This window comes from Protopterus annectens, chromosome 1.part1, assembly GCF_019279795.1.
Source record: "Protopterus annectens isolate FY-2018-M chromosome 1.part1, PAN1.0, whole genome shotgun sequence".
NCBI lineage: Eukaryota > Metazoa > Chordata > Ceratodontiformes > Protopteridae > Protopterus > Protopterus annectens.
Window position 1 is genome coordinate 242991390 of NC_056726.1, and position 27931 is coordinate 243019320.

At 42.0% G+C, this 27931-nt stretch overlaps 1 protein-coding gene across 3 annotated transcripts in view; it reads right to left on the reverse strand.

The window, feature by feature from the left end:
• Positions 1-4021: 4021 nt before the first annotated feature.
• Positions 4022-27931, reverse strand: part of NUS1 (NUS1 dehydrodolichyl diphosphate synthase subunit) — a 386183-nt gene continuing 362273 nt past the window's right edge. For all 3 annotated transcript variants that reach the window (XM_044074346.1, XM_044074329.1, XM_044074336.1), the window contains one exon: positions 4022-4852. In XM_044074346.1, the coding sequence (XP_043930281.1) occupies positions 4770-4852 (83 nt within the window). In that variant the 3' untranslated portion in view covers positions 4022-4769. The remainder of the gene's footprint in view (positions 4853-27931) is intronic.

Consider the following 27931-nt stretch of genomic DNA (forward strand, 5'->3'; position numbering starts at 1 on the left):
TTAAGTATATTCACATGTCCTCAAAGAACTGGCTCCTGAAGGGCAAGTAAATTAGATCATCCAAGGCTGTGAGCTACAGTGTTCGAAGTATAGGATGTATCAGGTCCGCATGCCTTGAGTTAGGTCTACTAGTAATGGCTGTCCATGAAGTTCCTCCTACAGCCCCCATATGAAGGGGAAATCAGTGTTACCTTGAACAAAAATATGCAGTCATTAGAATCTTTTGCTTCTCCCCCCCCCTTAACTCCTGGACGACAGTGAAAAGCAGAGGGATTAAAGGGAATGCATATAGGAGGTGACCAATCCCACTATAGGGGAAGATGATCAATGCCCAGGCTTCCTTGCTGGGTACAACTGAGCACATTTTTCAGATGTCTTGTTTATGAATGCAAACAGCTCTACCTCTGGGATAACCCCCACCTGAAAGATGTACCTGTTTAGTACCCACTTATATAGGTCTGCCATTGACCTGCTCAGCTGATCCACCACAGCATTCTGATGTTTTGGGATGCAGACTGCCTTTAGGGTAAGCTGGGAATGGAAACAAAGTCCCTAGCAGTCTAAGCCTGCCTGCAAAGGGGCAAGAATGTGTTAACCCAGCTTGTTGACACCACATGATTTGCTGCGCTTTCCAAAATTCTCTGGAGGATGCCCCAACCCAGATTGGTTTGAAAGCCTTCAAGGCCTGACTCAAGGCCATAATCTCTTTCAAGCCAATATGCTTTGCCCTTGGGGCTGCATCCCATAGACCTTGGACCTTGAACTATTGCACAAATGCTCCTCAGGTTAGGTCGGCAACATTTAGTGTTAGTTTCCGGTTGGGAGGGGGTTCCTAAATAAAAGGAACTGATATACAGCCTCACCTGACTGGCCCACCATATCACCCTCCTTGGATATGCAGGATAAACACAGGAGTGTCATCTTCCAGGAACTTGACATGTCAGTCCTATTAGGTGAATCTTGGATACAACTGCAATTCTCATCTACAGTCTGACTAGCATCACCAAGACAGTACAAACCACGTATCTTACAGCACTGAGGCATTCTTCATCTAACAGCATCTCTTCAACTAAGAGGCTGAAGAAGTATTTCTCAAAATGCTCCACTTTTTTGTGTCTAACAAATGGAGTCTAAAGCAGAACCTAGAACTGTTGCTCTCTTAGAAAGGGTACAATTCAATTTTGGGATGATAAAGATTTGACAGTGAAGGCGAGTTCCCCATCTACCTTCTAGACAACACATGCAACAACATGTATGAGGTATTCATCTAAATATTGGTAAATATAAATGCCCTTTGTCCTGTATTATGAGAATTACTGCAGTCTGGCACTTTGTAGAAACTCTGGCAGCAGCAGCAAAGTCAAGTAAGTGTGTGACTCATCCCTATTCTTGATAACAGGACTTTGAAGGAATGCATTATTATGACATAAGGTAACCAAAGCGCATGGGGGAACAGGAGACTGAAGTAAGGCCTCTTGTATGGTTAACATTTTGGGACCTTGAGAAAGGTACAGGAGTTTTAAAAGGTCTCAAATGGGACTCTCCACCCTTCCTGTGGACTAGCCCTTGATTGTGCGTTCTATTGCACTTAATGCTTGAAGACCCTGCAGATTAGAAGGAATTCCTCCAATCTCTGGCTTTCTTTTAAACGTCAATCCATAACTCAGAAATATTACGAAAGCTATTGTCTTTTATGCTGGTCTTCCACTTTTGAAGGTGTGAAGATATTCTGTGAATCTTCATGAAATCTTGGGGTTAGCAAGGGTAGAAAGTGATGGAGTTGGGATAGGGGGTTGGAGAAAGGTAAAGTTTGAGGGACAAGATCCAATTATGATCCCCAGGGGCTGCTGACTCATAAGATCCCCCTGGCTTTCCTTTATGTTCTCCCTGCCACTATTATTTGTAGTGGGTTTCTTCCCTTTCACTGCCTTGCTTTACCCTGCCAGCAATAGTAACATACTTCACTAGAGTGGTAGATTCTGTCATACCGTGCCTTTTGGGGGGGGGGGGTGAATGTTGCTTAACACCCCGTGAAATTTTGCCATTTGACTGTCAGTCTGGGTGAGTTCCATCACTTTTGTCCTCAGGTTCACAGCAAGCACCACCCCCACCCTTTCTACAAGTAGGTCTGAGAGAGCTATTTGACAACCAATAATATAAGCACAACAATAACCATCAACGCCAGTTTGGCAACTAGTAAGACAGCTAGACCACTCTTCTGGATCCATAGAAAACAGCTAGAACAATCACATGATTCTTATGGGATTCCTGTACCCTACAAAATGGTCTGGTCTAATAGCAGGAGGTTTGGAGTCTGGATCCTGGGAGACTGAAGGCATCCACCATAGTTCCCAAAAATGAATGAAAAAACACAGTTTTAGAGGCATCTATGCTCACTACATCAAACTACCTCTTGTGTTTCTCTGCTTCCCATTTCATCTGCTCTTTCATTCTACTAAGAAGCACTACACGTGAAATGTCCTCTGTGGGAGGAGCAGAGGGAATAGTTTCTTCTAGACTGTTTCCTAAAGGGGAGGACATATGAGAAATATAAATCCACATCTTTCCCTTTACTGCTCACATAGAGTTTTTCTGTACTATACTACCTCCTCTTGTTTTCAGAAAGTATTCCAAACACATTACTCTACATGGCAGAAGGCTTTGCAGACTTGGTAAAGATCTCAGGCCAGGGAGATCTAAGAGGACCCAAGGTTAGGAAAAGGTAAGGATCTGTGTGGCATCTGGGACCCAATCTGCATGGAGCTTGGGCTTTGTGCTTCACAGCGAGTCTTTTTAGTGGATACATCTGCCTTGCAAGTCTTGGCCTCTGAGGGGGAATGCCCAACTTCCAGTTCACCACCAGACATCTTCCTTCACAAGGATTGTGAAATGTCCATCTTCTCCTTCAAAAACAATAAAATCTGTTTTGGGGATAATGCCTGGGAGTGTGGATAAGATCCAGAAGTCGAAACCTGGTCAGCTTGGTGGCATGTGCTAGGCTTTGTTGGCATGATACCCTCCAAAGAGACTTAACAGAAACCTCAAAAAACAAAGGGGAAGTATTCTGATCTCTGAAAGTCAGGTCAGATGCCTGGACCTCTTGTGGGCAAAATCCCAAATATTCAGGACTACTGCAACATACATCTAAATGAACAGCATCTGGAAGAAAGGTAGGATAACCCACAATAAGAACTACAGAACTAACAAATCTAACTTCTTACAAAATGAGAAAAAAGGAGCCTGGACCATCTTCAATAAGAATAATGAGAGAGATAAATATCTGAGTAGGCCAAATACTGCAGTGCGTTACAGAACAGGCAAATGGGCCGAAGCCGCTTAGAAAGTCTTACATGCAGAATTGTCCAAATGCATACCAGTCCTAGTCCCAGTGGCATAAACACTGGCTCTAGGTGATGGTCACTGTTCATGTGGCACCCCAATCTCATATACAGGAAAAAGGGGGTTGATGCTGATGCTTTCCTTAGTCATGCTGTTAACCAAGAATGGGCCTCCTCATACCAGACTTGAGGTTCCTTTGCAGGTTTGATGGACTCATTCTCATTGACAAAGACAAGTCTGGCAATTGAGGAGAAACCAGTCATATAGCCACTGCAGTTCAGGTTTACAGAAGTCAATCACTAAGGGGTTCCAGGTCCATGACGATGCTCCCTGGTCACCTGTCATAAAAAGCACCAGATGCAGCCCCAACAGCAGGATGCTTTGGGGTAGATCAAGAACATGGACAGATTATATATCTTTGCTTGCTTGGCATTCCCACAAGATAAGCTGAAGACTGTTGCTGCAATAGGGAAGTCTGGACTTCCCTTTTCCTTCTGAACAGAGAGAGCCATATTAAAAATGATTTGAACAAAATAAAACTTTTAAGAACACTGACCCTTTTTCTGTGCTACTTAAGCATGTAAATTAAGTAAATGAAGGGACATTATCCAAGTACCAAAAACACCAAATCATAGTGGAAAAAAGTAAAACAATGTTTACTAATTAAGTAAAATAAACAAGATCACCTGCTTGGGAGTTTAATTTCATCTTTTTGCAAAATGAAGACAATGCAACATTTTTAAAAACAAAAACTACAAAAATGTTACTCCAAATCAGTGCAATGTACAACATTATACAGTCTTGAAGAGCTCTTGTACAAACTTTGAGTAACTCCTGAATGGCCCCCATCCTCTACCATACCCAATAGTTCCGGCTGTCAGTTTTCCACAGGAAATAAAGAAAAAAAAATTGAGCATGCCACACAAGAATGGCAGTTCTTGTAAAAATGACTTGTATTTAAAATTTGATCATTTGACACTTACTTATGGGCAAAGTCAATGTCTACATTTCAACATGTATAAAATTATGATGGGACAGGAGACCAGAGGAAGAGTTCCAACACTAGTGAACCTCCCAAGTTCAAATTTTGTAGTTTAGTGGAAATTACAATGTGACAGCAAAATATTTATGCAGTGTTTTGCTTACGCTTAGAAGTTCAATCACCAAAATGGAAGAACCATTTCTTCATCTCAAAATCTGACTCTCTTCTTGTCTGTCACCCCAGAGTCAAATGCAGGTCTGCCAAATGCCGATGCTGTCCCCAGTAAGACTTAATGGGACAGCAGTAACAGAAGTTAAGACACTATTAACCCTGTTGTTCAACATAAAAGATTAAACTAGGCATGTAGTGATAAGCAGGCTCTTGTAAACACTGGAGACACCAGGTCCTCTTCATGGAAACTCCCAAATGACTGGTCATTTTCATTTCCCTAGGCGCTGCTCACATGTCGCATAGGTTTGAAGAGCATAGAAAAAATCCTCATAGTTGATACTGTGATGTGAAGCCAAGGATCTGAAAGTGAGAACACAAAATAAAAACAGACACAAGATATGCACTTGGAACAGTTAACGGCTAGTATGTTACTTCAAACGTTTAGTGTAAAATAGAAATGGACACCATGCAATAATACTAAAGATGACACATCTCTAAAAATGCAAACTTCAAAAGAAAATAATGCAAAATGCAATGTGAATATCAACTACATTTCACAAGTGATGTGTGTGCTGGAGGGGATTACAATAGAGTCATACTACGTTTCAGTTTTGTTTACTTCATTTTCTAACATGCCTGGTGGAACTAACCTGCTCAACATACAAGTTTTAGCCTAGGCCTGGACTTGAAGTAGCAATCCAACGCAAAGACACCAAAAACTTGTTCATAGGTATCTAATGCTATAAAATGGAACACAGAACTCAGTTATCTGTAAAGCCACACACAAACGTGCACAAACATGCTGATATATATATATATATATATATATATATATATATATATATATATAGATATACACACACACACACACACACACACACACACACACACACACACTTTCAAAATTGTCATAGGAAACCTTAGCAGACTGCTGGCTACACGTACAGCAAATCTGTTCCAAGCATGGGGATAAAGCTACTATAGGCCACTTGGAACCCACATTAAAACTTGGAAGTATCCTACTCCTTTACAGACTTCAAATTCCGACAAACTGTCACTATCTTGGCAAATCCAACAAGCTGTCACCATCTTGGCAAATCATTTAATAAAAACATTGTGAAGAAAAACAAAACAAAAACAAAACAAAACCATCAAGCACCAGAAAAATACACTCCCCACTTGTATACATGACCAAGTCTGCATACTATTCACTGCTGCAGTCAAAACTTTTGATGAGACTGCCACAGCTCAAGGATCAGTGGGTGGCTAACCCAGACAGTCTATAGACAGCAGACACTAAGTTGGCTAGAAGCAATTCCTAGTAGCATTCTGAGCAGGTACAGACTGATGACCATGTAGTTTTTTCCCGGCCCTAAGGAAAGAAGTAGTGGCTACAGTGGACTAGTTGAATGGGCTCTGGCATGCCCGGGGTAGTTTTCCCACAGAATGTGTGACAGCGTCCAATGCAATATACTAGCCATTTGGATAAGGTTTGCAGGTTCATAGGACTTCTCTCCCAGTCCTTGGCAAAGGAGATGAGCAACCAGTTTGATTTTGTAACACCGTATAAAAACACACCAACGGGGTGCTCCTGCAGGCAGAATGGTAGCTCAAAATATCAAATAAAGCCAACTCAGATAAAACATACAAAAAATTATTTATTAAGGTGAGCGCTTTCACGGTAAAACCACTTCAGACAACTCAATTAAAGCATCATGTATTTTTATGAAAAAAATACGTGAAGTGAAGACCAAAAAACGACTGCTCACACCAAGAACACGTTAAGTAGTTTTATTCGTTTAGTCACATGAACTTCAGTAGATCAAGCACAGCCTCCTGTTCTCAAGGTTTATTCCAGTAGGACTGTTCTCAGCTTGGTTATTCTTTTAACTTCAGTAGATCAACAGCAATACATCCCACATACTCAATTTATATGCACTTAAATTAACCACACAATGGTGTAATGAAATAACTGATTAAATAATTAACCCACTTCATAAAAATAAATATAACAGAGAGCACAAAATAGAAACAATCAGTTAATAATGGTTTCTATAATTTAAAATGCATTTCACATTCAAAGTCCCATTTAACCCTGGAGGAATATCGGCATTTAAAAATACCTGCCATCTGAGCTCCTTAATCTCTAGGGCAGTATTAAAATAACAAACAAAAGGTGTCAAATTCATACTATCCAATACATAAAACACACATTTCTTAAAATCAGAACATTCTATAGCATGCTTAGCTAATGCATTGTAAGCATTGTAAGCATCTTTATTTCTAATGGCTAAGCAATGCTCATATATCCGTTTATAGAAGCTCCTAATAGTTTTGCCTAAGGTGAGTGTTTTCATGGTAAAATACCACTCCGACAACTCAATTAAAGCATCATGCATTTTTATATTCAAATCAGCCAATGAAAATCACATAATTACAAAGCATAAACTCCTGAAGTGCTGAAACACAAAAAAAAATCATATGAACATAAAACTATTAAAAGTCATAGTAAAAAAGTCAATGCTTCAATGACCTTTCTCTTAAAAATGATTTCAATGAAACCATATCATTAATACCAGGGAAGCAGTCTGCTTTAAGAAAAAAAATCAATTTCTGCTCACAGACTTCTATCCTGTTTTTAATGTTGCCTCCCCTCAGACTTTCATATATAACTACTAACAAAAAATTTAAAATAGTGCTGTGCATTATTAGACTCTACATGTTTAAATAGCGTACTAGTTTCTTTTTTATTTCTAATATCTCTTAGGAGTTCAAGCACACAATCTCTCAAACAGCAGTTTGTCGTTCCAATGCAGTAGACATTACAATATGTGCAAAAAGCATAGTAAGCTAAATCAGCATAAAAAGGAAAATCTAGTGTGCACTTCTGCACAGGATGTACAAACTGGCTACCTGTATAAATGTATTTGCACACACTACACTTCCAACATGGGAACGTCCCATACCTATACGAGGTAGGGGCTGATGGTAAATCATTGCTTCTATAACATAGCCGTTTCTTAATAGATGCATTGTTCCTAAAAGAAAAACTAGGCTTACTGGAGACTATTTCACTAAGCTCTTAATTTGCATACAGGATGTTCCACTTTCTCTTAATTATATCACAAAAAATACTAATATCATTCAAGTAAGTTAAAGGAAACCTGATTCTACGTATATCTACGGGTGTCTCTACTGGTTGCACCTCATTAGAAGTCTCAGAAAAGAAGGGCTTACCCTTCTTGCCTCTCTCAAGACTGACTGCACACACTCATCCATCTCCCTAACCTTATAACCTCTCTCAACAAAGTCTTTTAAGTTGATTGATGAAAGGCAGCCATCATCTCTTCTTCATTATGCAGTCTCATCATCTTATGGAACTGTCCCCTAAGGACATTCCTAGGGACGTGCCGTGGATGCACACTACTCCTATGTAGTAGCGTATTTTTCCTTATCTCTTTCCTATACAACCCTGTCCTAAATGTGCCTAGCTCTGATCTTTGTATCAGAACATAAAGAAAATGAATCTGTTCAGTACAGTAGGCATGTGAAAACCTCAAAAAGGATGTAGAAGGGGATAGTCAAAGGAGGATAGTAGTTGTTCTTCATCACCTTCCCATAAAATAAACACATCATCCGCGAATCTTTTATACCAAATACTAGAACTGAAATTATTATAGGTGAAAACCGCGTCCATTTCCCAGTTAGCAACAAAAGGTTGGCGTAGCTGTTGGCACAAGCAGTACCCGCTATGCCAAACTTCTGTAGATAGTAGTTACCACCAAAAATAAAAACATCTTCTAGAACAATCTCAACCAAGCTACAAACAAGGTTATTTTTTTACATTAGAGTAGTGCTTGCTCTCAAGTTCTCTGTACCCCATTCATTCGGGATAACAGTGAACAATAAGTTTATATCCATGGTAACTAAATGCACCTTTTGCTGTTTGCCTACACTGACTGTTCCCTTATAGAGATCTTCCAAAAAACGTTTTGTATATTTCAAAACAGTCTGTTTATCAACTACCGGACGCAGCATATTTTCTACATAGATACTCAGGGGTTCAGTCACCCACCCCCTCCCTGAAACAATAGGTCGCATGGGTGGGTCCACTAAACTCATATATTTTCGGTAGCCCATAAAGTATTGGGATATGAAATATTTAAATAAATTTTCTGCTACTGTATTAGTAATTAACAAATCAAAGACTAAAAAGTACAGTTTTGTACCTACCATAAATGTATATGTCCGAACAGGATAGCATCTGCAGTCATAACAAATGGGTTGTCCTGTGGTCTCAGGCCAGCCTTTAGTCGGCGGTTCAAAGTCAAAGTCTGGGTCTGGCCTCGGGTGTTGCTTCACACCACCCGCTGGTCTTGTTAACATCAAAGGCATCAGGTAGTGTGTCGTTCTCCCCCCCGTGACATGCTCCTCAGCAATGGATACCAGTGTTGTCTTGGCCAATTGGAGCTATCAAATTGTCCTGGGCTGCTCCTCTTTGATTTACAGTAGTATCTTGTGCATCAAAGGAAGAGGTGGGAATGCATATGCTGTCAGAACCTTTCAACTGAAGGATAGAGAGTCCACCTTCCATGCAAGTGGGTGGTGTGCCCTTGTGCTTGAGAATTCTTGAGCTGGGTGGTTATCTGGGGGATGCTGTTGTGGCCCCCATTTCTTCATTTTTCTGTGTGATAGCCTTGAAGATGTCAGGCATATCCATTAGAGCATCCGAGTTCTGTCTAATGTCTGCTAGGATATGTCTCTGTTTTCTTTCATATTGCCTGTAACTTCAGATGTTGTAGCTCAGAGCCATACCATATTCATACCATATCGTCGGCATGGGGGTATCGTGTAGGTAGGTACTGTTTTTGTTGATGTACCACATGACTGTGTGTGTCTGTATGTCATATCATGTAATGGCCTTCTTTGAGGAATGGGTCTGAATTCTGGATTGCTAGCTTTACTGCCAGCATTTTTTTTTGATTTATGTTTTGGTGCAGGTGAGGTCCCATAATCACCCAGCCAGCCATTTGTGTACATGGGCCCCCAACCTAGGTCTGGGGCGTCATTTGTGTGATGGTTTGAAAACTGCCCAGAAAGTTGTGGAAGGGCAAGCCTGGGTTTGACTAGGCCCCTTGAGCCCTCCATAGGAACTCTTGCCCACCATATGGGATTAGTGGTCTTCGGTTTCTAGCTGTGCCTGTGCTTTGAATTCTGTAAATTCTTGCGTTACCACTATAGTTTCTCCTTATGGAATCTGGGGGATTAGGATGCAATGCATGATGGTATATGAAGACCAAGGCACACAGTACTTTTGTTGTGCTTAGTTTGTGCTGCTTTATTGTTAATGTGCTGAGTTGTTCTTGTTTGTTTTCTGAGTTGTTTAATGTGTTTTGTTTACGTAATAAATTCTGCACCCAAGAATGTTTTGATTTGGGATGGTATTAGTCTTGACTTTAAATTTTGACTGTGACAGGAGAAACGTTGTGTACAAATGACTCTTTGTTGCTCTTTTGTCAGTTTGTAAGTGTTTTCCGCTTTTGTATGGCAGTCGTCCAGGTATGGATAAATGGAGTTCCTGTATTCCTGAAGCCCCGATTCTGATGCCAGGCATTTGTAGATACTCTGCCAATGATGGGTGACCAAGGGGCCATTGCGAAATTGATAATGCTCTGATCCTGCTCTAGTCCAAGGTATCTTCTGAGGAATAGTCAATGTATGCGTGCAGGTATGCCTCCTTGAGATCTGCTCCTTGATCGCCTCCTGCCCCAGGTAGGAAAGTTCTGTCAGGGTCAACATTTTAGAATTTTGGGACAATGATGAATGTGTTGGTTGATGGACGAATTAGAACGTCTCCAACTTTTCTCTTTTCTTGGTACTAGGAAGAGTCTGAGTAGAATCCTTTTGGAACTTCTCTTGGTGTTACTAGGCCCAGCTCTCATCTTTGTTAATTGAGCTTGCTCTTGCTTGAAACTCTTGTTTCTGTTATTGATTTGAGTGGGTTTGGCATTTCCTTTTTTTTACTGGTAAGGTGGAAGTGAAACCTAGGTCCTTGGTCTATGGTCACCAAAAATTAGTCTGAAATCCAGCCTAGTGCCAACTTTTTTGAAAGTAATTTTAACTTTCCGCCTGCTGCTGCTTTTATTTGTAGGCTGGTAAGGTGGTGTCAAGTGCTGCTGGTTGTTCCTTGTCCAAGGTGTGTGGCAGTGGTTGTGTGTATTGTGTGGTGTTGTGTACTTGCCACTGGCTGGTTGTGCACGGCACCTCCTGGAATGCTATTTCTGCCTCCCCTCTCTGTTCTGCCCACTCTCTATTTAGGAGTCGTCTAAGGACAATTTTCTGAGATTTAGAGAGCTAAACAGGGCTGAACCTGTGAAAACCTTAACTGTTTGTGTGACTTTTTTACCTTCTCTGCCATTTCTTCATTACTTGCTGATTTTGAGGTACAGATAAGACTGGCCTTATCACTTCATTATCTAACAGCTTTGCAGACCAACTGGCCGGCAAGAACCTGTTCTTTCAACCATGCCAGCCTTTGCTTTTTAGTATGATCCTTGTAACCTGTGATCTACCTCAGTGCATGTAGCCATTATAGGAATGGTTACTAACCTGCTGAATGTTATAAGCCTCCAGTGCATCATAGCCCACTTTTCTAAGAATCATACTAAAAGAATTCTTGGTTAACGCCCATTGATAAACTCTATTCTTTATCTAAGGAGTCATCAGAGGACAGTTTCTAGTTTGAAAGAGTAAGCATAAGTCTTGGTTAATGGATCATCTCTCTAAGGACCTGGATTCCCAAGTACTTTATCTACAAGTGCTTGCATATTTTTAACAATAAAAGTCTGCTGATCACCAAGTAAATCAAGTATACTATTAAAATATTTGTCTTTACCCAATAGCACTATCCCTCCACCTTTATCTGCAGGACGAAACTCTACAGTTTTAGTCTCTTTCAATTCATAAAGGGCTTTGTGTTCAGCCTAAGGATACAGAAGGTAGAGCTGCGCTCTTTAGTGAAGTATTCCCTAATCTCTCTCACATACATTGCAGAATGCTTCAACTGAAGGATGACTCAAATAAATGTACTAGGTTTACAAAAAAAATTGAAATCAGTATTCGTACTTTTAAAAGTAGCTGACAGTGAAACATTCCGACAAAACATTTTTAAATTCAGCAAAACATCCAGCATATCAGATTTTCTAGGTGGTATAAACGAATGTCCTCTATTAAGCACAGCACACTGAGTTTCAGTTAAATTATGTGAACATAAATTAAAAATTAAGTCACTCTTACTAAGCTCTGAGTATTCTTGTATATTCCCCAGTTCTCTGCAGGTTGTAGCTGTCTTGGTCGGCCCCTTCCCCCTCGACTCTGTGACCTGCCTTTCCGTTGCATTTGCTGTTTTATAGGCAGTGGCTCTGGTAACTGAAAAAGGGGGTGTCCTGAACAAGAGCCATTATTCACTGTATTGAAGGAAGATTCAGCATTTTCATGAAGTGTTGCTACTCTCTCACAGCCCAAGTTTGCAGAAGCCACTGAACTTCCCACAGCCACAATGGTCCCAGTGTTCACTGTTTCAGTTGTGCAGGAAGTAGACATCATCTCAGAGGCAGTGCTAATCGCATCAAAGGCTCCTCCAATAAGTTGACTCTCATGCTGTGTAGGCTGATTGACAGGTGCTTGCCTAGACCAGGCAAAAACAGCACCATTCTTAAAGTGTGTAACATCCCTTTGAAGTTTTCTGATTTTAACTGCTTGCAGTCTCTTATCATAAGATGCAATATTTTCATATAGATTTAAACTATATTGTACTACGCCAGCTGTAAAAGAAGTCAACAATTCATTTTGCAGGTTTTTAATCTCATCAAGTAATGTTTTTTTCATGTGGTTTGAAGAAATCAATAATTAACTGCATGTAGTCAAAACTCAGTCTTAGCTTCATACTTTGCCACTGCATCCCCATAGGCTGGCATATTGAGTACACGCAGACCCCAGGGACAACTTTATGATGCATCTCAGTCTCCAAATGAAGTCTCTGCCACTGGAGGCATTTATATCTATAAAGTTTATTCTCAAGTTCTTTATACTTCAGTTCAAACATGTCCCAATGTCCTTGGTCAATACTCACAGGTACAATAGTCTCCACATGATTACTTAGCAATGGATTCGTTTTCAGTGACGAAATATTGCCCAGACAGTCCTTCCTCATGTTTTAAATGGAACTACCACGATTATATTCCAGTTCAACATTAATACCTTCTGCCATGCTCCTGGTCTCTGTGAAGAAAAGACAGTCCAGTAGTAAAAACAGCTGAAACCAGGAAATGGAGCTCCAAAGAAGGAACATCATATAACACACATCAACGTGGTGCTCCTGCAGGCAGAATGGTAGCTCAAAATATCAAATAAAATCAACTCCGATAAACAAAAAAATGTATTTATTAAGGTATTTTCACGGTAAAACACCACTTTGACAACTCAATTAAAGCTTCATGCATTTTTATATTCAAATCAGCCAATGAAAATTACATAATTATTACAAAGGATAAACTCAAAGTGCTGAAAGAAAAAAATCATATGACCATAAAACTATTAAAAGTCATAGTAAAAAAGTCAATGCTTCAATGACCTTTCTCTTAAAAATGGTTTCAATGAAACCATATCATTACTACCAGGGAAGCAGTCTGCTTTACTCACAGACGTCTGTCCTGTTTTTAATGTTGCCTCCCCTCAGACTTCATATACAATTTCTAAAACAAAAAAATTAAAATAGTGCTGGGGATTATTAGACTCTACGTGTTTAAATACCGTACTAGTTTCTTTTTTACTGGTAATATCTCTTAGGTGTTCAAGCACACAATCTCTCAAACAGCGGTTTGCCTTCCCAATGGAGGAGACATTACAATATGTGCAAAAAGCATAGTAAACTAAATTCTTTGTAATACAGTCATCACAAAAAGGAAAATCTACCGTGCACTTCTACACAGGATGCACAGGATGTACAAACTGGCTACCTGTATAAATGTATTTGCACGCACTACACTTCCTACAAGGAAGGGGCTGGTAGTAAATCATTGCTTCTATAACATACCGGTTTCTTAATAGATGCACTGTTCCTGAAAGAAAAACTAGGCTTACTGGAGACTATTTCACTAAGCTCTTCATTTGCATACAGGATGTACCAGTTTCTCAATTATATCACAAAAAATACCAATGTCGTTCGAGTAAGTTAAAGGAAACCTGATTCTGTGTACATCTACAGGTGTCTCTACTGGTTGCACCTCATTAGAACTCTCAGAAAAGAAAGACTTACCCTTATTGTCTCTCTCAAGACTGACTGCACATACTCATCTATACATACATAATATATATATATATATATATATATATATATATATATATATACACACACACACACACACATACATTCATACACACACACACACACACACACACACACACACACACACACACACACACACACACACACACACGTATACATTTCATCTCATCTGAGAAGGTGATGGTCTAGATGCTACTGCAAAGGTTTAAAAGTTATGAGATGTTAACAAGCTGCTTTCTGCAGTCCAGGGTTTGAGTCCCTGTTAAGAAGCTGCCTCCTGCAGTCCAGGGTTTGTCCCCCTTACTGCGAGACTCTCAGCAAGTCAGTTAACTGTACAGTAATCCTAGGTCACTCCTGAAAAAGGACAGTTAACAGATAATGTCGAGATTATAATGCTTAAATGTGTAGACAATTTACCAGGTAAGCGGATTCTTAAATGAAATGAGTGCTGACTACACATTTCTTCAAGTAAGACAGCTGTGGTTCCAGTAGAATGAGCAAGCACATGTCTTGGCACAGTCTTGCTATGGTGGGAGTAAGAAGCAAATTCAAATCAGCTACATATTTAGACGTGGTCTGTTTGGAGATAGGCCTTCCTTTCTTTTTTTACCATTTGGAAAGGATACATGCAGCTACTCAGACCCCCCTTTTGTCTTGTCAACTTCAGCTGACTATACACATCCAGGCAGTGTGTTTGGGGTGATTGGGTAGAACACATACAGATGAATGGCCTGACTTTGGGAAACTTTTTTAACATCGCTGGTATGAATGCGGGATTAGTGTGAAGTCTTACCCTGTTTTTTAGGAAGATGAGAAGAGGCCGTTCTGAAATCTTTCTGGCAGAACAGCCACTAGAATGAAAGTCTAAGTTAGGTACTTGAATGAAAACAGCTAGGTAAAAAGGTAGTAATGTCAAGCTCTGTAGTTCCCTTTGTGAAAGAGTTCCTTTTTGGGGACATCAAATGCAGAACATCTTTGAGGAACTGCTTTATCTTTAAAGAATAAACAGGGGCTCTCAAGGCAGGAAGGCATGCTAAAACAGCAGACAGATGTTCCTTCACTTAAGCATATGACAATAATGATCTGTAAAGGTCTAACAGGCAGTTGATGACAGTGGACACCGAAGTCTAGGTAGGGACTATATCCCTAATCTAGCATCACAGGAGGTAGCTTTTCTTATACGTGCCCTTGGAAAACATATGCCTAAAATGAAGCCAGCTCTCCCAAGACGTCAGCCTTAAAGGTTTTAGGTTAGGGTGTAAAAATAACCTTTTGCCTTGTGTCAACAGGTTCACGCATTGAGGTGGCAACATAGGTTCGGTCATTACCACACTCAGGACATTGCAAAACCAATAGTGTTTTGGCAAAAAAGTTGCTACAAGTTTCACTTTTGGTTGCTCCTTTATTTACCCAGAGGAAAAGAGGACCTGGAGAAGAGGTGTACAGAAACAGGCCTTCCCAGCTCATGAATAAGGAATCTGTTGCCTATGTCCCTGCAGTTGGTGTCCTAGTGCAACAAATTTGAGTCATTTGTTTTCTCCAAAAGTAAAAAAAGCTAGTGTTGGAACACTCCATCTGTGGATCAAATTCAGAAATTAATTTCACTCACCTGAATAATTCATAGGAAACAGGGACACTGCCTTTGGTGCAAACTAGTTAAGGATTTACACACACAAGGCCTACAATTCTGAAATGCTTCTAGCTGAAGTTATAGATGCAACAAAGTCTTCCGAAGACACAAATCTTAGACCTGCTGTAGAATATGGTTCAAAGGGTGGCAGAGTTTATGGAGAAGTCAAGATACAGTACAGTTTTGTACCTACCATAAATGTAGATGTCCGATAGATATGCAACTGCAGTCATAACATATGGGTTGTCCTGCCTCAGGCAGCCCTCAGTCGGCCGAATTCCAAAGTCTGGGTCCGGCATCGGCTGGTGTCGCCTCCTCTCAGACGTCACAACGGCTGAAGTATAAAGGCATCGGCCGAAGCCATCTTCTTCAGTGTTTCTTGCCCCAGATGCCAGGTGCCCTCCTAGGAAGGCTAAATTTGGTGAATGGATAAACAATTCCAGACATGCACAACAGTAATAAACAGATACACCATAGGAGATACCCCAGCTAAAGGAACAGGGGAATGGACCCAAATGAAGGAAAAGAGGGGAAGGAGGGAGGGAAATCGACTGCAGTTGCATATCTATCGGACATCTACATTTATGGTAGGTACAAAACTGTACTATGTCCTTCAAGAATGCAACTGCAGTCATAACATATGGGTTGAATACCATAGCCAAGCTGGGGGTGGAAGGAGCTAAGAAAAAGATGGTGTAGCTAAAATGCCCTGCAGGACTGCCAAGCAAAGCCGGCTCGGGATCTGGAGTATAAAGGCAGGTTGTAGTGTTTGGTAAATGTATGCACGGAGCTCCATGTAGCAGCCTCTAGAATGTCCTTTGTAGCCACTCCTCTTAGGAAAGCTGTGGATGTGGCTATAGCTCTGGTGGAATGTGGCCTAATATTGGCTGGCACACTTTTCCATGGTGAGAATAGCAGAATCTGATGCAGTGTCCAATCCATTTTGAAATTGTTTGCTTGGAGATTGCTTTTCCTTGTATGCCAGCAGCATAGGCTACAAACAGCTGGTCAGACTTTCTGGTGGCCTTAGTTCTGTCCAAGTAGTAGCGTAGTTGCCTGTGTATGTCCAAGGTATGCAGCAGTCTTTCCCCTCTATTTTGAGGATTGGGGAAGAAGGTAGGAAGGTGAGTAGCTTGATTTAGAGACACCCTGGAAATCACCTTTGGCATGAAAGAAGGATTTGTTCTTAGAGAGACTCTGTCCTGATGGAAAATGAGGAAAGGAGGTACTGCCATGAGTGCCTGTATCTCAGAGACTCTTCTTGCTGATGTGACTGCCAATAGAAAAAACGTTTTCCATGATAGAAATTGCATCTCCGAGGTTGGCTGCTGGCTCAAAGGGGGGCAGAGATAATTTTTCCAGTACAAAATTGAGGTCCCATGCAGGTACAGGTTGTTTCCTGGGAGGCTTGATATTCTTTATTCCTCTCAGGAACTGTCTTAGCAAAGGATGTGAGAACACTGGTGGATCACAACTGTATCTTGCTGAGATTGCTGAGGCATGAATCTTTATGGAAGAATATGAGAGTCCAGAATGAAACATTTCTGCCAAGTATTCCAATATCTGAGGTATACTCAGTACTGTTGTATCCTGACCCCTGTTGGCAGCCCAGATGCTGAATCTCTTCCACTTGGCTGAATAGGCTTTTCTGGTGGATGGTCTGCGTGCTTCCAATAAGATGCCCTGGACTGCCTTGGAAAGATTGGAAGCGGAGGGAGCTAAAGTAACCTCCAGGCTGTCAGATGTAATGTTTTCAGGTTTTGGTGAACAGTCCTGTAGTTGTGTTGTGTTAGGAGCAGGGGCCATAGGGGCAAAGTCCACGGTTTGGTCCAAGTTATGCTCAATAGCAATGGGTACCACTGTTGCTTTGGCCAGTCTGGAGCTATCAAAATGCCCGTTGGTTGTTCTGCTTTGATCTTCAGGATCACCTTGGTCAACAGTGGCAGAGGGGGAAATGCATAAATTTTTAGGGAATTCCAGCTGAAGGAGAGAGCATCCGTTGCCCAGGCTAGTGCATGGTGGGTCCTGGTACAGAACTTTTCCAGGTGATGATTCGTGAGACGCAAATAGATCTATGTCCGGTCTTCCCCATGTCTTTGTTATTTGTGAGAACATGTGTGGATGCAGCATCCATTCGTGTGGATCCAAGAAATTTCTGCTCAACTTGTCCGCCAGCACATTGTCCTTGCCTGGCACAAACTGGGATTGCAGGTGTATCTTCCGACTCAGTGCTTTTTCCCAGAGAATCATTGTTAGTCTGCAGAGGGGGTATGAATGAGTCCCTCCCTGCTTGTTTATATACCACATGACAGTGGTGTTGTCTGTCCTTATTAGTATATGTCCTTGCTGCAGTGATTTTTCGAAGTTCTCGATTGCATGTATCACTGCCAGCATCTCTTTTTGGTTTATGTGCAGATGTCTTTCCTTTGGTGTCTATTGACCTTGAACGCATCTGCCCTCCATGTGCGCCCCCATCCATGATCTGAGGCATCTGTTGTAATTGTTTGACCTGCTTGAGGTCTGTTGAAAGACATGCCTTTGTTTAATTGACTTGCTTGAGCCCACCACAGGAATTCCTTTTGCAGACATGGAATAAGTGGGATTACGGCCTCTAGGCTTTGTCTGTGTTGTGACCATAAGCTTTTCAAATACCATTGCAGCTTTCTCATATGAAGTCTTGCCAAAGGTATCAGGAGAATGCATGATGCCATGAACCCCAGGGCCTGCAGGAGTTTCCTTGCAGTCAGCTGGGGGAGCTGTGCTAGGCCTTTGAAGTACTCTGGTAACTGCTGTTGTTTTTCCTCTGAGAGGTAGGCCATTTGTGTTTGTGTGTCCAGTTTGGCTCCTAGAAAAATAATCTGTTGGGATGGCAGTAGCCTTGACTTTTGAATGTTGACTGTGTATCCCAAGGCCTGTAGTAACTGCATGACATAGTCCAAGTTTTTTATTAAGGTTTGTCTGTTGTCTGCTTGTATGAGGCAGTCGTCCAGGTAGGGGTATATTTGAATTCCCTGGAGTCTGCAGTGTGCCACTACTGATGCCAAGCATTTCGTGAACACTCTGGGCGCAGTAGATAAGCCAAACGGCAATGCTGAGAATTGATAGTGCTCTGTCCCTGCAAGAAATCTGAGGTATCTTCTGCAGCTTTGTCTGATTGGGACATGCAGGTATGCCTCCTTGAGGTCCAGAGTGACCAGCCAAGACCCCTTGCCCAGCATGGGAAGGAGTTGCTGTAAGGTTAGCATTTTGAACTTTGGCACAATGAGAAAGGTATTTAGAGTAGACAAGTCCAGTATAGGCCTCCATTTGTTTTCCTTTCTTGGAACAAGGAACAGTCTTGAATAGAATCCCTGGCCTTGTTCCTGGGAGGTACCTTTTCTATTGCTTTTATACTTAATAGCTTTGAAACTTGAATGAGTGCCTCTGCCCTTTGATGGTGTGGCAGGTTTGGCATGCCTTGTCTTGAAGGTAAAGTATGGAAGTGGAATCTGTAACCCTTGTCTATTAAATCCAGAATCCAACTGTCCTTGGTTAAGATATGCCAGTTTTTTGAGAATAAGGATAATTTTCCACCCAAGGGTGCTTCTGTCTGAGCCCTTGTAGGCGGTATGAAAGTCAAGTCATTGTGATGGTCCTTGTGGTGCAGCTGGACTGGCTGCAGCACTTCTTTAATTTGTAGGTTGCCATTGGCGTCCCCTGCAGGAGCCTCGGTATTGGCCTCGGCCACGCCTGTTCTTTCCCCTTTGAAACCTATCCAAGTCTGGGAAGGACCAATTTTTTGAAGGCCAGTTTCTACTGAATCTGGGTGGCTGAACCTGGAGGAAATCCTTGACTGTCTGTACTGACTTAGCTTTTTCCTCAATGGACTTCAATACGTCTTGTGCATTAGCGCCAAAAAGCTTCTGTTTTTCCAGAAGTGCATCAAGTAACTTTACTTTGACATGGTCTGGCAGTGGCTGATCTTTTAACCAAGCATGTCTACGTATCACAGCCCCAGTCATAGCTGCCCTACATGAAGCTTCCAATGCATCATAACCACACTGAAGAAAATGATTGTTAACCTGCTGAGTGTTATGTATGTGATCCTGCAATGCCTTTCTGTCAATAGGCTCAGGGGAGGCTAACTTTCTGTAAATCATCCAGTAAAAAATCCTGGTATTGAAACATATGAAAAAGGCAGTCAAGAGACCTCATTGCTAGGGTGGTAGAGGTATAAACTTTTTTGCCCCATCTCTCCATAGCCCTGGCTTCCCTATCCGCTGGTAAAGGATTTTTGGCAGTGGAGGTAGCCACTCCCTTGGGACCCTGTGAAACAGTTTCTAAATCCACGATGTGGGCCTTAAACAGATGTTTGTGAGTGTCAGGGACTCTAATATCTGTCTGGCTTGACAGGAGCAGGGGGGAGAGAGTCAGGGTTAGCACTGGAATCGGAGAAAACATCATCCAAAACATCCATCACAGGAGGAATAGCTAAAGGTCTGTGCTGGGGAAGCTTTAGGAAGGTACGGAGCCTTTTCCTGGAATCAGAGAATTCCTGACCCTGCCATTGGAAATGTTCCCTCAGAGTGCAGGACTTCACCAAAAGAGAAATCCTCTGGAGGAGAGGCAGAGGGGATTGATTCCTCAGCATCAGAGTTCTCATAGGCCTGGAAGGATTCTTCTTGAATATCTGAATGCTCAGAATCCCCAGAGGCCTCATCTGAAGAGAGGTTCTCAGTCTGCTCAGTTCCAGGCCTTTTCTCTGCAGGAGGCTGAGGACCCCTGTCTGGGTGAGGCTGAGACCCCCTGATAAGGGAAATAAGGTCTGCAGCAAGAGACATCTGTTTATCAGAAGAGGGGGCCTGGACAGCAGGTTTAGGATGGGCCTTGGCCTGGCTGGCGGCCTTAGCACGTGCAAAGGCCTTGATGGACAGAGATACAGGAGGCCTAGCAGCCCCACGTGCAGGAGTGACTTTTTGTCCACCGGAATGGTGTCGGGTAAATCATGAACTTCGGTATCTGGAGGAAAATCAACAACAGGTACCAGAGAGGTCTCCAGTACCGAAGGACTGGATAACGCTGTGTCGTCGGCCTGGAGCGGCTGAATTATCGCTTCCGCAGGGACCGAATCACTAGCGGAGGGTCTAGGAGTAGTATCGGTAGAGGACACGGGCCGAGGATGCCGGTCCCGGTCCTTCCGTTTTTTGGAAGATTGAGCTGTCGGTAGATCCGACGGCATGATATACGCGAAGGATTCGCCAAAAAAGTCTTCAGCAAATTCTGCCCGGCGCCTGAGAGTGCGCTTATTAAAGCAAGCACAGGCAGCACAGGCCGAGACGTCGTGGTCTGGGCCCAGGCAAGGAAGACAGTAAGAATGGAAGTCCTTATGAGGTATTTGTTTACCACAAGACAAACAATTATTAACTTTCTCAATTTGTTCTGACATCGGCTGAGGCAAGAAAAATGTTCCCAACGGGTACTTAGCTTTTAGATGACTTCGGTACTGAAAACACAGGAGCTGACCGACCGGCACTTGCGAACTGCTTCTGCTTCGGGCACCGCGCGGCAAGAAAGACTGAAGAAGATGGCGTCGGCCGATGCCTTTATACTCCAGCCGTTGTGACGTCGGAGAGGAGGCGACACCAGCTGACGCCGGACCCAGACTTTGGAATTCGGCCGACCGAGGCTGCCTGAGGCAGGACAACCCATATGTTATGACTGCAGTTGCATTCTTGAAGGACATCAAAGGGGAACTGGACTCAAATTGTTTTACAAACTTTTAAGGAAACCAATGACAAACAATTAGCACCTTTATGGAAACAGGAGACTGCAAGTAAATGAACCTTCATAAAGGAATAATTAATTCCAGAGTCAAAATCTGAGCATGCAATTAAGAATGCTAATCATGGTAACTGTGAAAGGCATGCAAGAAAGATAGTTATGGGAGTGGTGACTGGATCCATGGGCCACAAACAAAGGAGAGAAAAAAGTGCATTTTCTCTTGTAACTCCTTCAAGTGTTTTGCCTCTGGGCAGATACTAACGTCTGTTGCAGATAAAACAGGACCCTGGCCATTACTAGAAGTGAAGTCATGTAGACAGTCAGAAGCAGTGACAGTCCAAGACAGCCTTGCGAGACAAGTGAGGCACGAGGCTCCTGAATGGTCTCTGCTTTGACCTCAAGTTCTAGATAGTCTTGCCAGGTAAGGAAACCATGGTAAAACAGTCCCAAGGATGAAGCAACAGCAAAAACTAATAAAAACCAAACCACCAGTCTGACCGAACAATATAGGAAACCACCAACAATTAGCGAAAAACTTTAATATCGCTTTTGTCTCAAAAGACTTCTTCAGAATAAAATAAAATGCACTCAGCAGCATCCCCTTATATAAAAAAATCAAAATAATTACCTAATAAAAACAATCGATTACTTAAAGTGCACTAGCAAAAGGAATACAATCATTTAAAGGCACACATCTAATAACAAATGCCATGAGTCTTTAATACATGAACCTAATTTTTGGACTAGTGGATTTAACATGCAGTCAACTACTGAAAAAAATACCTTCTGTCACTGAATCGGGTGAAGATACTATGGGTCTGAATGGGGTGTTTATTTGAGCAAAATCCTGTTTTTATGAAAAATAATATACTGAAGGGTCAGTTTTTCCGTGCTTCACGAAGGATTTCTGAAGAAGCCGATTTTGAATCTGAAGTCAGCTTTATACAGAATATGTTTTTTGGTTACAGGTTAGCCCTCAGATTTACTTGGCAAACTAGCTAATGAAATTAGAACAAGAAGGGCTACTGATTTTCTGCCGATTATGAAAAATGGTTTTACTACTATTACAAATAAGCCACACGGAGTCACAGGTGTCAATTCAAGTTCTAACACTAACACAAATACTTTTGGTACTTCTTGTATTTTGAATATGTCTGTTGATGCATTTAACATCAGGTCCATTATTACTAGAAACTGGAGCATCTTGTGTGGAAATAGCGAATTAATACAAGTTGTAGGTGATAGACCCAATTTTGTATATAAAAAAACTGTTTAAAAAATGATTACAATTTGACTCCATATATAAAAGCACCCCTGACAAAAGCAGATGCTGTAAGGGGATGTATAAAAAAGTAGTTGTGTTCTTACCATAACGTTCCATGTGAATTGTTCATCTCGCCTTTGTTCTTACACACAGGTTCGGAGCCGATCCTCGGCCCCGAGTCGGCCACATCACCAGCTTCGCATCTTCGAGAAAGCTCGAGGCACAGTGCTATCCCATGAACCTCCAGTGTCAACCCTCAGATCTAGTTTGCTAACACTCGAAGAACCCTACTAGTTTCTGCGTCCTTTCGCACAGAAAAGCTACTACACTGTCTAATACTGTATCATAAAGTAGAGGAGAAAAGATGCCATGCCTGAAGTACAGTAGGAAGCTCGAGAACACCCATATGTAGAGAAACCGAACTCAGCTCAAGACATGCCCGTTCTCCTAGACCACAGGATGGGGGATGGAGGGGGGGAATGTAAGAACAAAGGCGAGATGAACAATTCACATGGAACGTTATGGTAAGAATATAACTTCTTTATGTGAAATTGTTCGATCTCGCCGCTTGTTCTTACACACGGGTAGCGTCCCTAGCTCCTTCATTCTGGGTGGCTCAAGAAAGAACATTCCTGAGAACAGTGGAACCAAACGTAGCCCTGTCTCTGGAGTTTTTATCTAATTTATAGTGGGTAATAAAGGTATGTGGTTTCGCCCAGGTTGCCGCCGCACAAATGGTATCTAATGGTAAGCGAGCGGCATGGGCCAAGGAAGTAGCAACTGCCCTCGTAGAATGAGCTCTAGGATTAAAGGGGAGCTGTTTTGATTCTGCATATACGAAATTTATACAATCCGATAGCCATTTGCATAAATTAACTTTCGCTATCGCTTGTCCCTTTTTTTGGTCAGCATAAGATACAAATAGTTGGTCTGATTTTCTGTATTCCTTAGTCCTAAGTAAAATCTTAGCTGCCTGTGGACATCCAACTTGTGCGGCATGTATTCCAGCTTATTAGAGTGATTTTTAAAGAAGATGGGTAGTTCAATGGATTGATTAATGTTTTGTACTGAACAAATCTTTGGAAGGATGGATTGGTGCGCAATGCAACTCTGTCTGGGTGAAAAATCATGTATGGGGGCCTGACAGACAAAGCCTGCAACTCCAAAACTCTCCGAGCGGAAGTGATGGCAACCAGAAAGAGAGTCTTCCATGATAAAAATTTGAGAAGAGTTGTGGCAGTTGGTTCGAATGGGGGCAGCATGAGCCGTGATAACATCAGGTTAAGATTCCACGGGGTGATTGGTTCACAAAAAGAAGGACGTAGGTGAAAGGTACCATTCATAAAGGCTTTGCAAAATCTGTGGGACATGAGAGAATTATCTCCTAGACCAACATGAAAATTGGATATAGCTGCCAGCTGTACCCTTATCGTGGAAGTGGAAGCTCCTTCCTGAAAGAGTGTGGAAAGAAAAGTACAGTTTTGTACCTACCATAAATGTAGATGTCCGATAGGTATGCATCTGCAGTCATAACATATGGGTTGTCCTGCCTCAGGCAGCCCTTCGGTCGGCCGGATTCCAAAGTCTGGGTCTGGCCTCGGCTGATGACGCTCCTTCCCTGACGTCAGAGCGTCTGGGGTATAAAAGCATCAGCCGACGCCATTTTCCTCAGTTTTTCTTGCCCCAGATGCCAGGTGCCCTCTAGGAAGGCTAAATTTGGATAAATGCAATAGAATTCCAAACATTTGCAAAATTATATATATATATATATATATATATATATATATATATATATATATATACATATACATATATATATATACATATACATATACATATACATATATATATATACATATATATATACATATACATATATATATATATACATATATATATACATATACATATATATATATACATATATATATACATATATATATATATATATATATATATACACACATACACACACATGTATATACAAACAAATACACCATAATAGATTCCCCTAGCTAGCTAAAAGAGGGGTAAACACCCTAGGTAATACCACAGAGGGGTAGGAGGGAGGGTAACCCTGACTGCAGATGCATACCTATCGGACATCTACATTTACGGTAGGTACAAAACTGTACTATGTCCTTCAAGAATGCATCTGCAGTCATAACATATGGGTAGAATACCACAGCTAATCTGGGGGAGGAGGTACTAAGAAAAAGATGGTGTAGTTAAGATCCCCTGCAGGACTGCAGTAGCAAAGCCTGCTCTGGATCTGGAGTATAAAGGTAGATTGTAATGTTTGGTAAATGTATGCACGGAGCTCCAAGTAGCAGCTTCTAAAATATCCTTGGTAGCCACCCCTCGTAGGAAGGCTGTAGTGGTGGCCGTGGCCCTCGTGGAATGAGGCCTGATGTTTGCAGGAACTGACTTTCCATGAAAGGAGTAACAAAATCGAATGCAATTTCCTATCCATTTTGAAATTGTCTGTTTGGAAATTGCTTTTCCTTGCACCCCAGCAGCATATGCTACAAATAGTTGGTCAGTTTTTCTGCTACTTTTAGTTCTGTCCAAGTAGTAGCGTAGTTGTCTGTGTATATCCAGGGTGTGCAGAAGTTTTTCCCCTCTATTCTGTGGATTTGGGAAGAACGTAGGCAAGTGAATAGCTTGGTTCAAGGATAGCCTAGATACCACCTTTGGCATAAAAGTAGGATTAGTTCTTAGTGTAACTCTGTCCTGATGGAAGATAAGAAATGGCTGTACTGCCATTATACTCTTCTTGCTGAAGTTATTGCCAGAAGGAATGCAGTTTTCCAAGATAGAAACTGTAGATCCGCTGATGCTGCTGGTTCAAAGGGAGGAAGTGTTAGTTTCTCCAAGACAAAGTTGAGATCCCAAGCAGGTAAAGGGGGTTTTCTTGGAGGTTTGATATTTTTATCCCTCTCAGAAATTGCTTGAGGAGAGGGTGTGAGAAGAAAGGTGGATCAACATTGTATTCTGTTTTGCTGAAATTGCCGAGGCATGAATCTTAATGGAAGAATAGGAAAGGCCATTGTGGAACAGTTCTGCTAAGTATTCCAGAATATATGTCATGCTTGCCACTGTCACATCTAAGCCTTTTGATGTACTCCAAATGAAAAATATTTTCCACTTAGCTGAGTATGTCTTCCTTGTGGAAGGGCGGCGAGCTTCCATGATAATGTCCTTCACTCTCTGTGATAAAACATTTTGTTTTGGATTGAAGGGATTTTCCAGGCAGTTAGCTGCAATGTTTTTAAGTTGGGATGCATGATCTTGAAATTGTTCTGCGTCAGAAGAAGAGGCCATAGGGGGAGAGGCCATGGTTTTGCCTGTGACATGCTCCTCAATAGTGGATACCAGTGTTGCCTTGGCCAGTCTGGAGCTATAAGAATCACTCTTGGCTGTTCCTCCCTGATCTTCAGTAGAACCTTGTACATTAAAGGGAGAGGTGGGAAGGCATATACTTTTAGAGCTTTCCAGCTGAAAGGGAGTGAGTCCACCCTCCATGCTTGTGGGTGGTATGTCCTTGAGCAGAATGCCTTCAGTTGATGGCTGAGGGGGGAAGCGAACAGGTCTATCTCCGGCATTCCCCATGCCTTTGTTATGAGTTGGAAGATGTCTGGGTGCAGCATCCATTCGTGTGCATCCATGGTAGTTCTGCTTAGGCTGTCTGCCAGTGTATTTTCCTTTCCTGGCACGAACTGGGACTGAAGTTGGATATAGAGTTTCAGGCATAGCTCCCATAGATTCATAGCCAGCCGGCATAGAGGGTAGGAGTGTATGCCTCCCTGCTTGTTTATGTACCACATGACCGTGGTGTTGTCTGTCCTTATTAACAGGTGGCCCTGATGGAGGAAGGGTTTGAAAGCCTTGATTGCATGCATCACTGCCAGCATTTCCTTTTGGTTTATGTGCATGTGCAGCTGTCCTTGAGACCATAGGCCTTGGATACATTTGCCCTCCATGTGTGCTCCCCATCCTCGGTCTGAAGCGTCTGTGGTGATGGTTTGTTCTGTTTTTGGTTTGTTGAAAGGCAACCCTCTGTTGGACTGGCAGGCCTGAGCCCACCACAGGAATTCCTTTTGAAGGCAAGGAATGATTGGTATCAAAGTTTCCAAACTGTGACTGTGTTGAGACCATACACTCCTTAGATACCATTGTAATTTTCTCATATGCAGCCTTAGGTACAAAACTGTACTATGTCCTTCAAGGATGCATCTGCAGTCATAACATATGGGTAGAATACCATAGCTAATCTGGGGGAGGAGGTACTAAGAAAAAGATGGTGTAGTTAAGATCCCCTGCAGGACTGCAGTAGCAAAGCCTGCTCTGGATCTGGAGTATAAAGGTAGATTGTAATGTTTGGTAAATGTATGCACGGAGCTCCAAGTAGCAGCTTCTAAAATGTCCTTGGTAGCCACCCCTCGTAGGAAGGCTGTAGTGGTGGCTGTGGCCCTCGTGGAATGAGGCCTGATGTTTGCAGGAACTGACTTTCCATGAAAGGAGTAACAAAATCGAATGCAATTTCCTATCCATTTTGAAATTGTCTGTTTGGAAATTGCTTTTCCTTGCACCCCAGCAGCATATGCTACAAATAGTTGGTCAGTTTTTCTGCTACTTTTAGTTCTGTCCAAGTAGTAGCGTAGTTGTCTGTGTATATCCAGGGTGTGCAGAAGTTTTTCCCCTCTATTCTGTGGATTTGGGAAGAACGTAGGCAAGTGAATAGCTTGGTTCAAGGATAGCCTAGATACCACCTTTGGCATAAAAGTAGGATTAGTTCTTAGTGTAACTCTGTCCTGATGGAAGATGAGAAATGGCTGTACTGCCATTATACTCTTCTTGCTGAAGTTATTGCCAGAAGGAATGCAGTTTTCCAAGATAGAAACTGTAGATCCACTGATGCTGCTGGTTCAAAGGGAGGAAGTGTTAGTTTCTCCAAGACAAAGTTGAGATCCCAAGCAGGTAAAGGGGGTTTTCTTGGAGGTTTGATATTTTTGATCCCTCTCAGAAATTGCTTGAGGAGGGTGAGAAGAAAGGTGGATCAACATTGTATTCTGTTTTGCTGAAATTGCCGAGGCATGAATCTTAATGGAAGAATAGGAAAGGCCATTGTGGAACAGTTCTGCTAAGTATTCCAGAATATGTGTCATGCTTGCCACTGTCACATCTAAGCCTTTTGATGTACTCCAAATGAAAAATCTTTTCCACTTAGCTGAGTATGTCTTCCTTGTGGAAGGGCGGCGAGCTTCCATGATAATGTCCTTCACTCTCTGTGATAAAACATTTTGTTTTGGATTGAAGGGATTTTCCAGGCAGTTAGCTGCAATGTTTTTAAGTTGGGATGCATGATCTTGAAATTGTTCTGCGTCCGAAGAAGACGCCATAGGGGGAGAGGCCATGGTTTTGCCTGTGACATGCTCC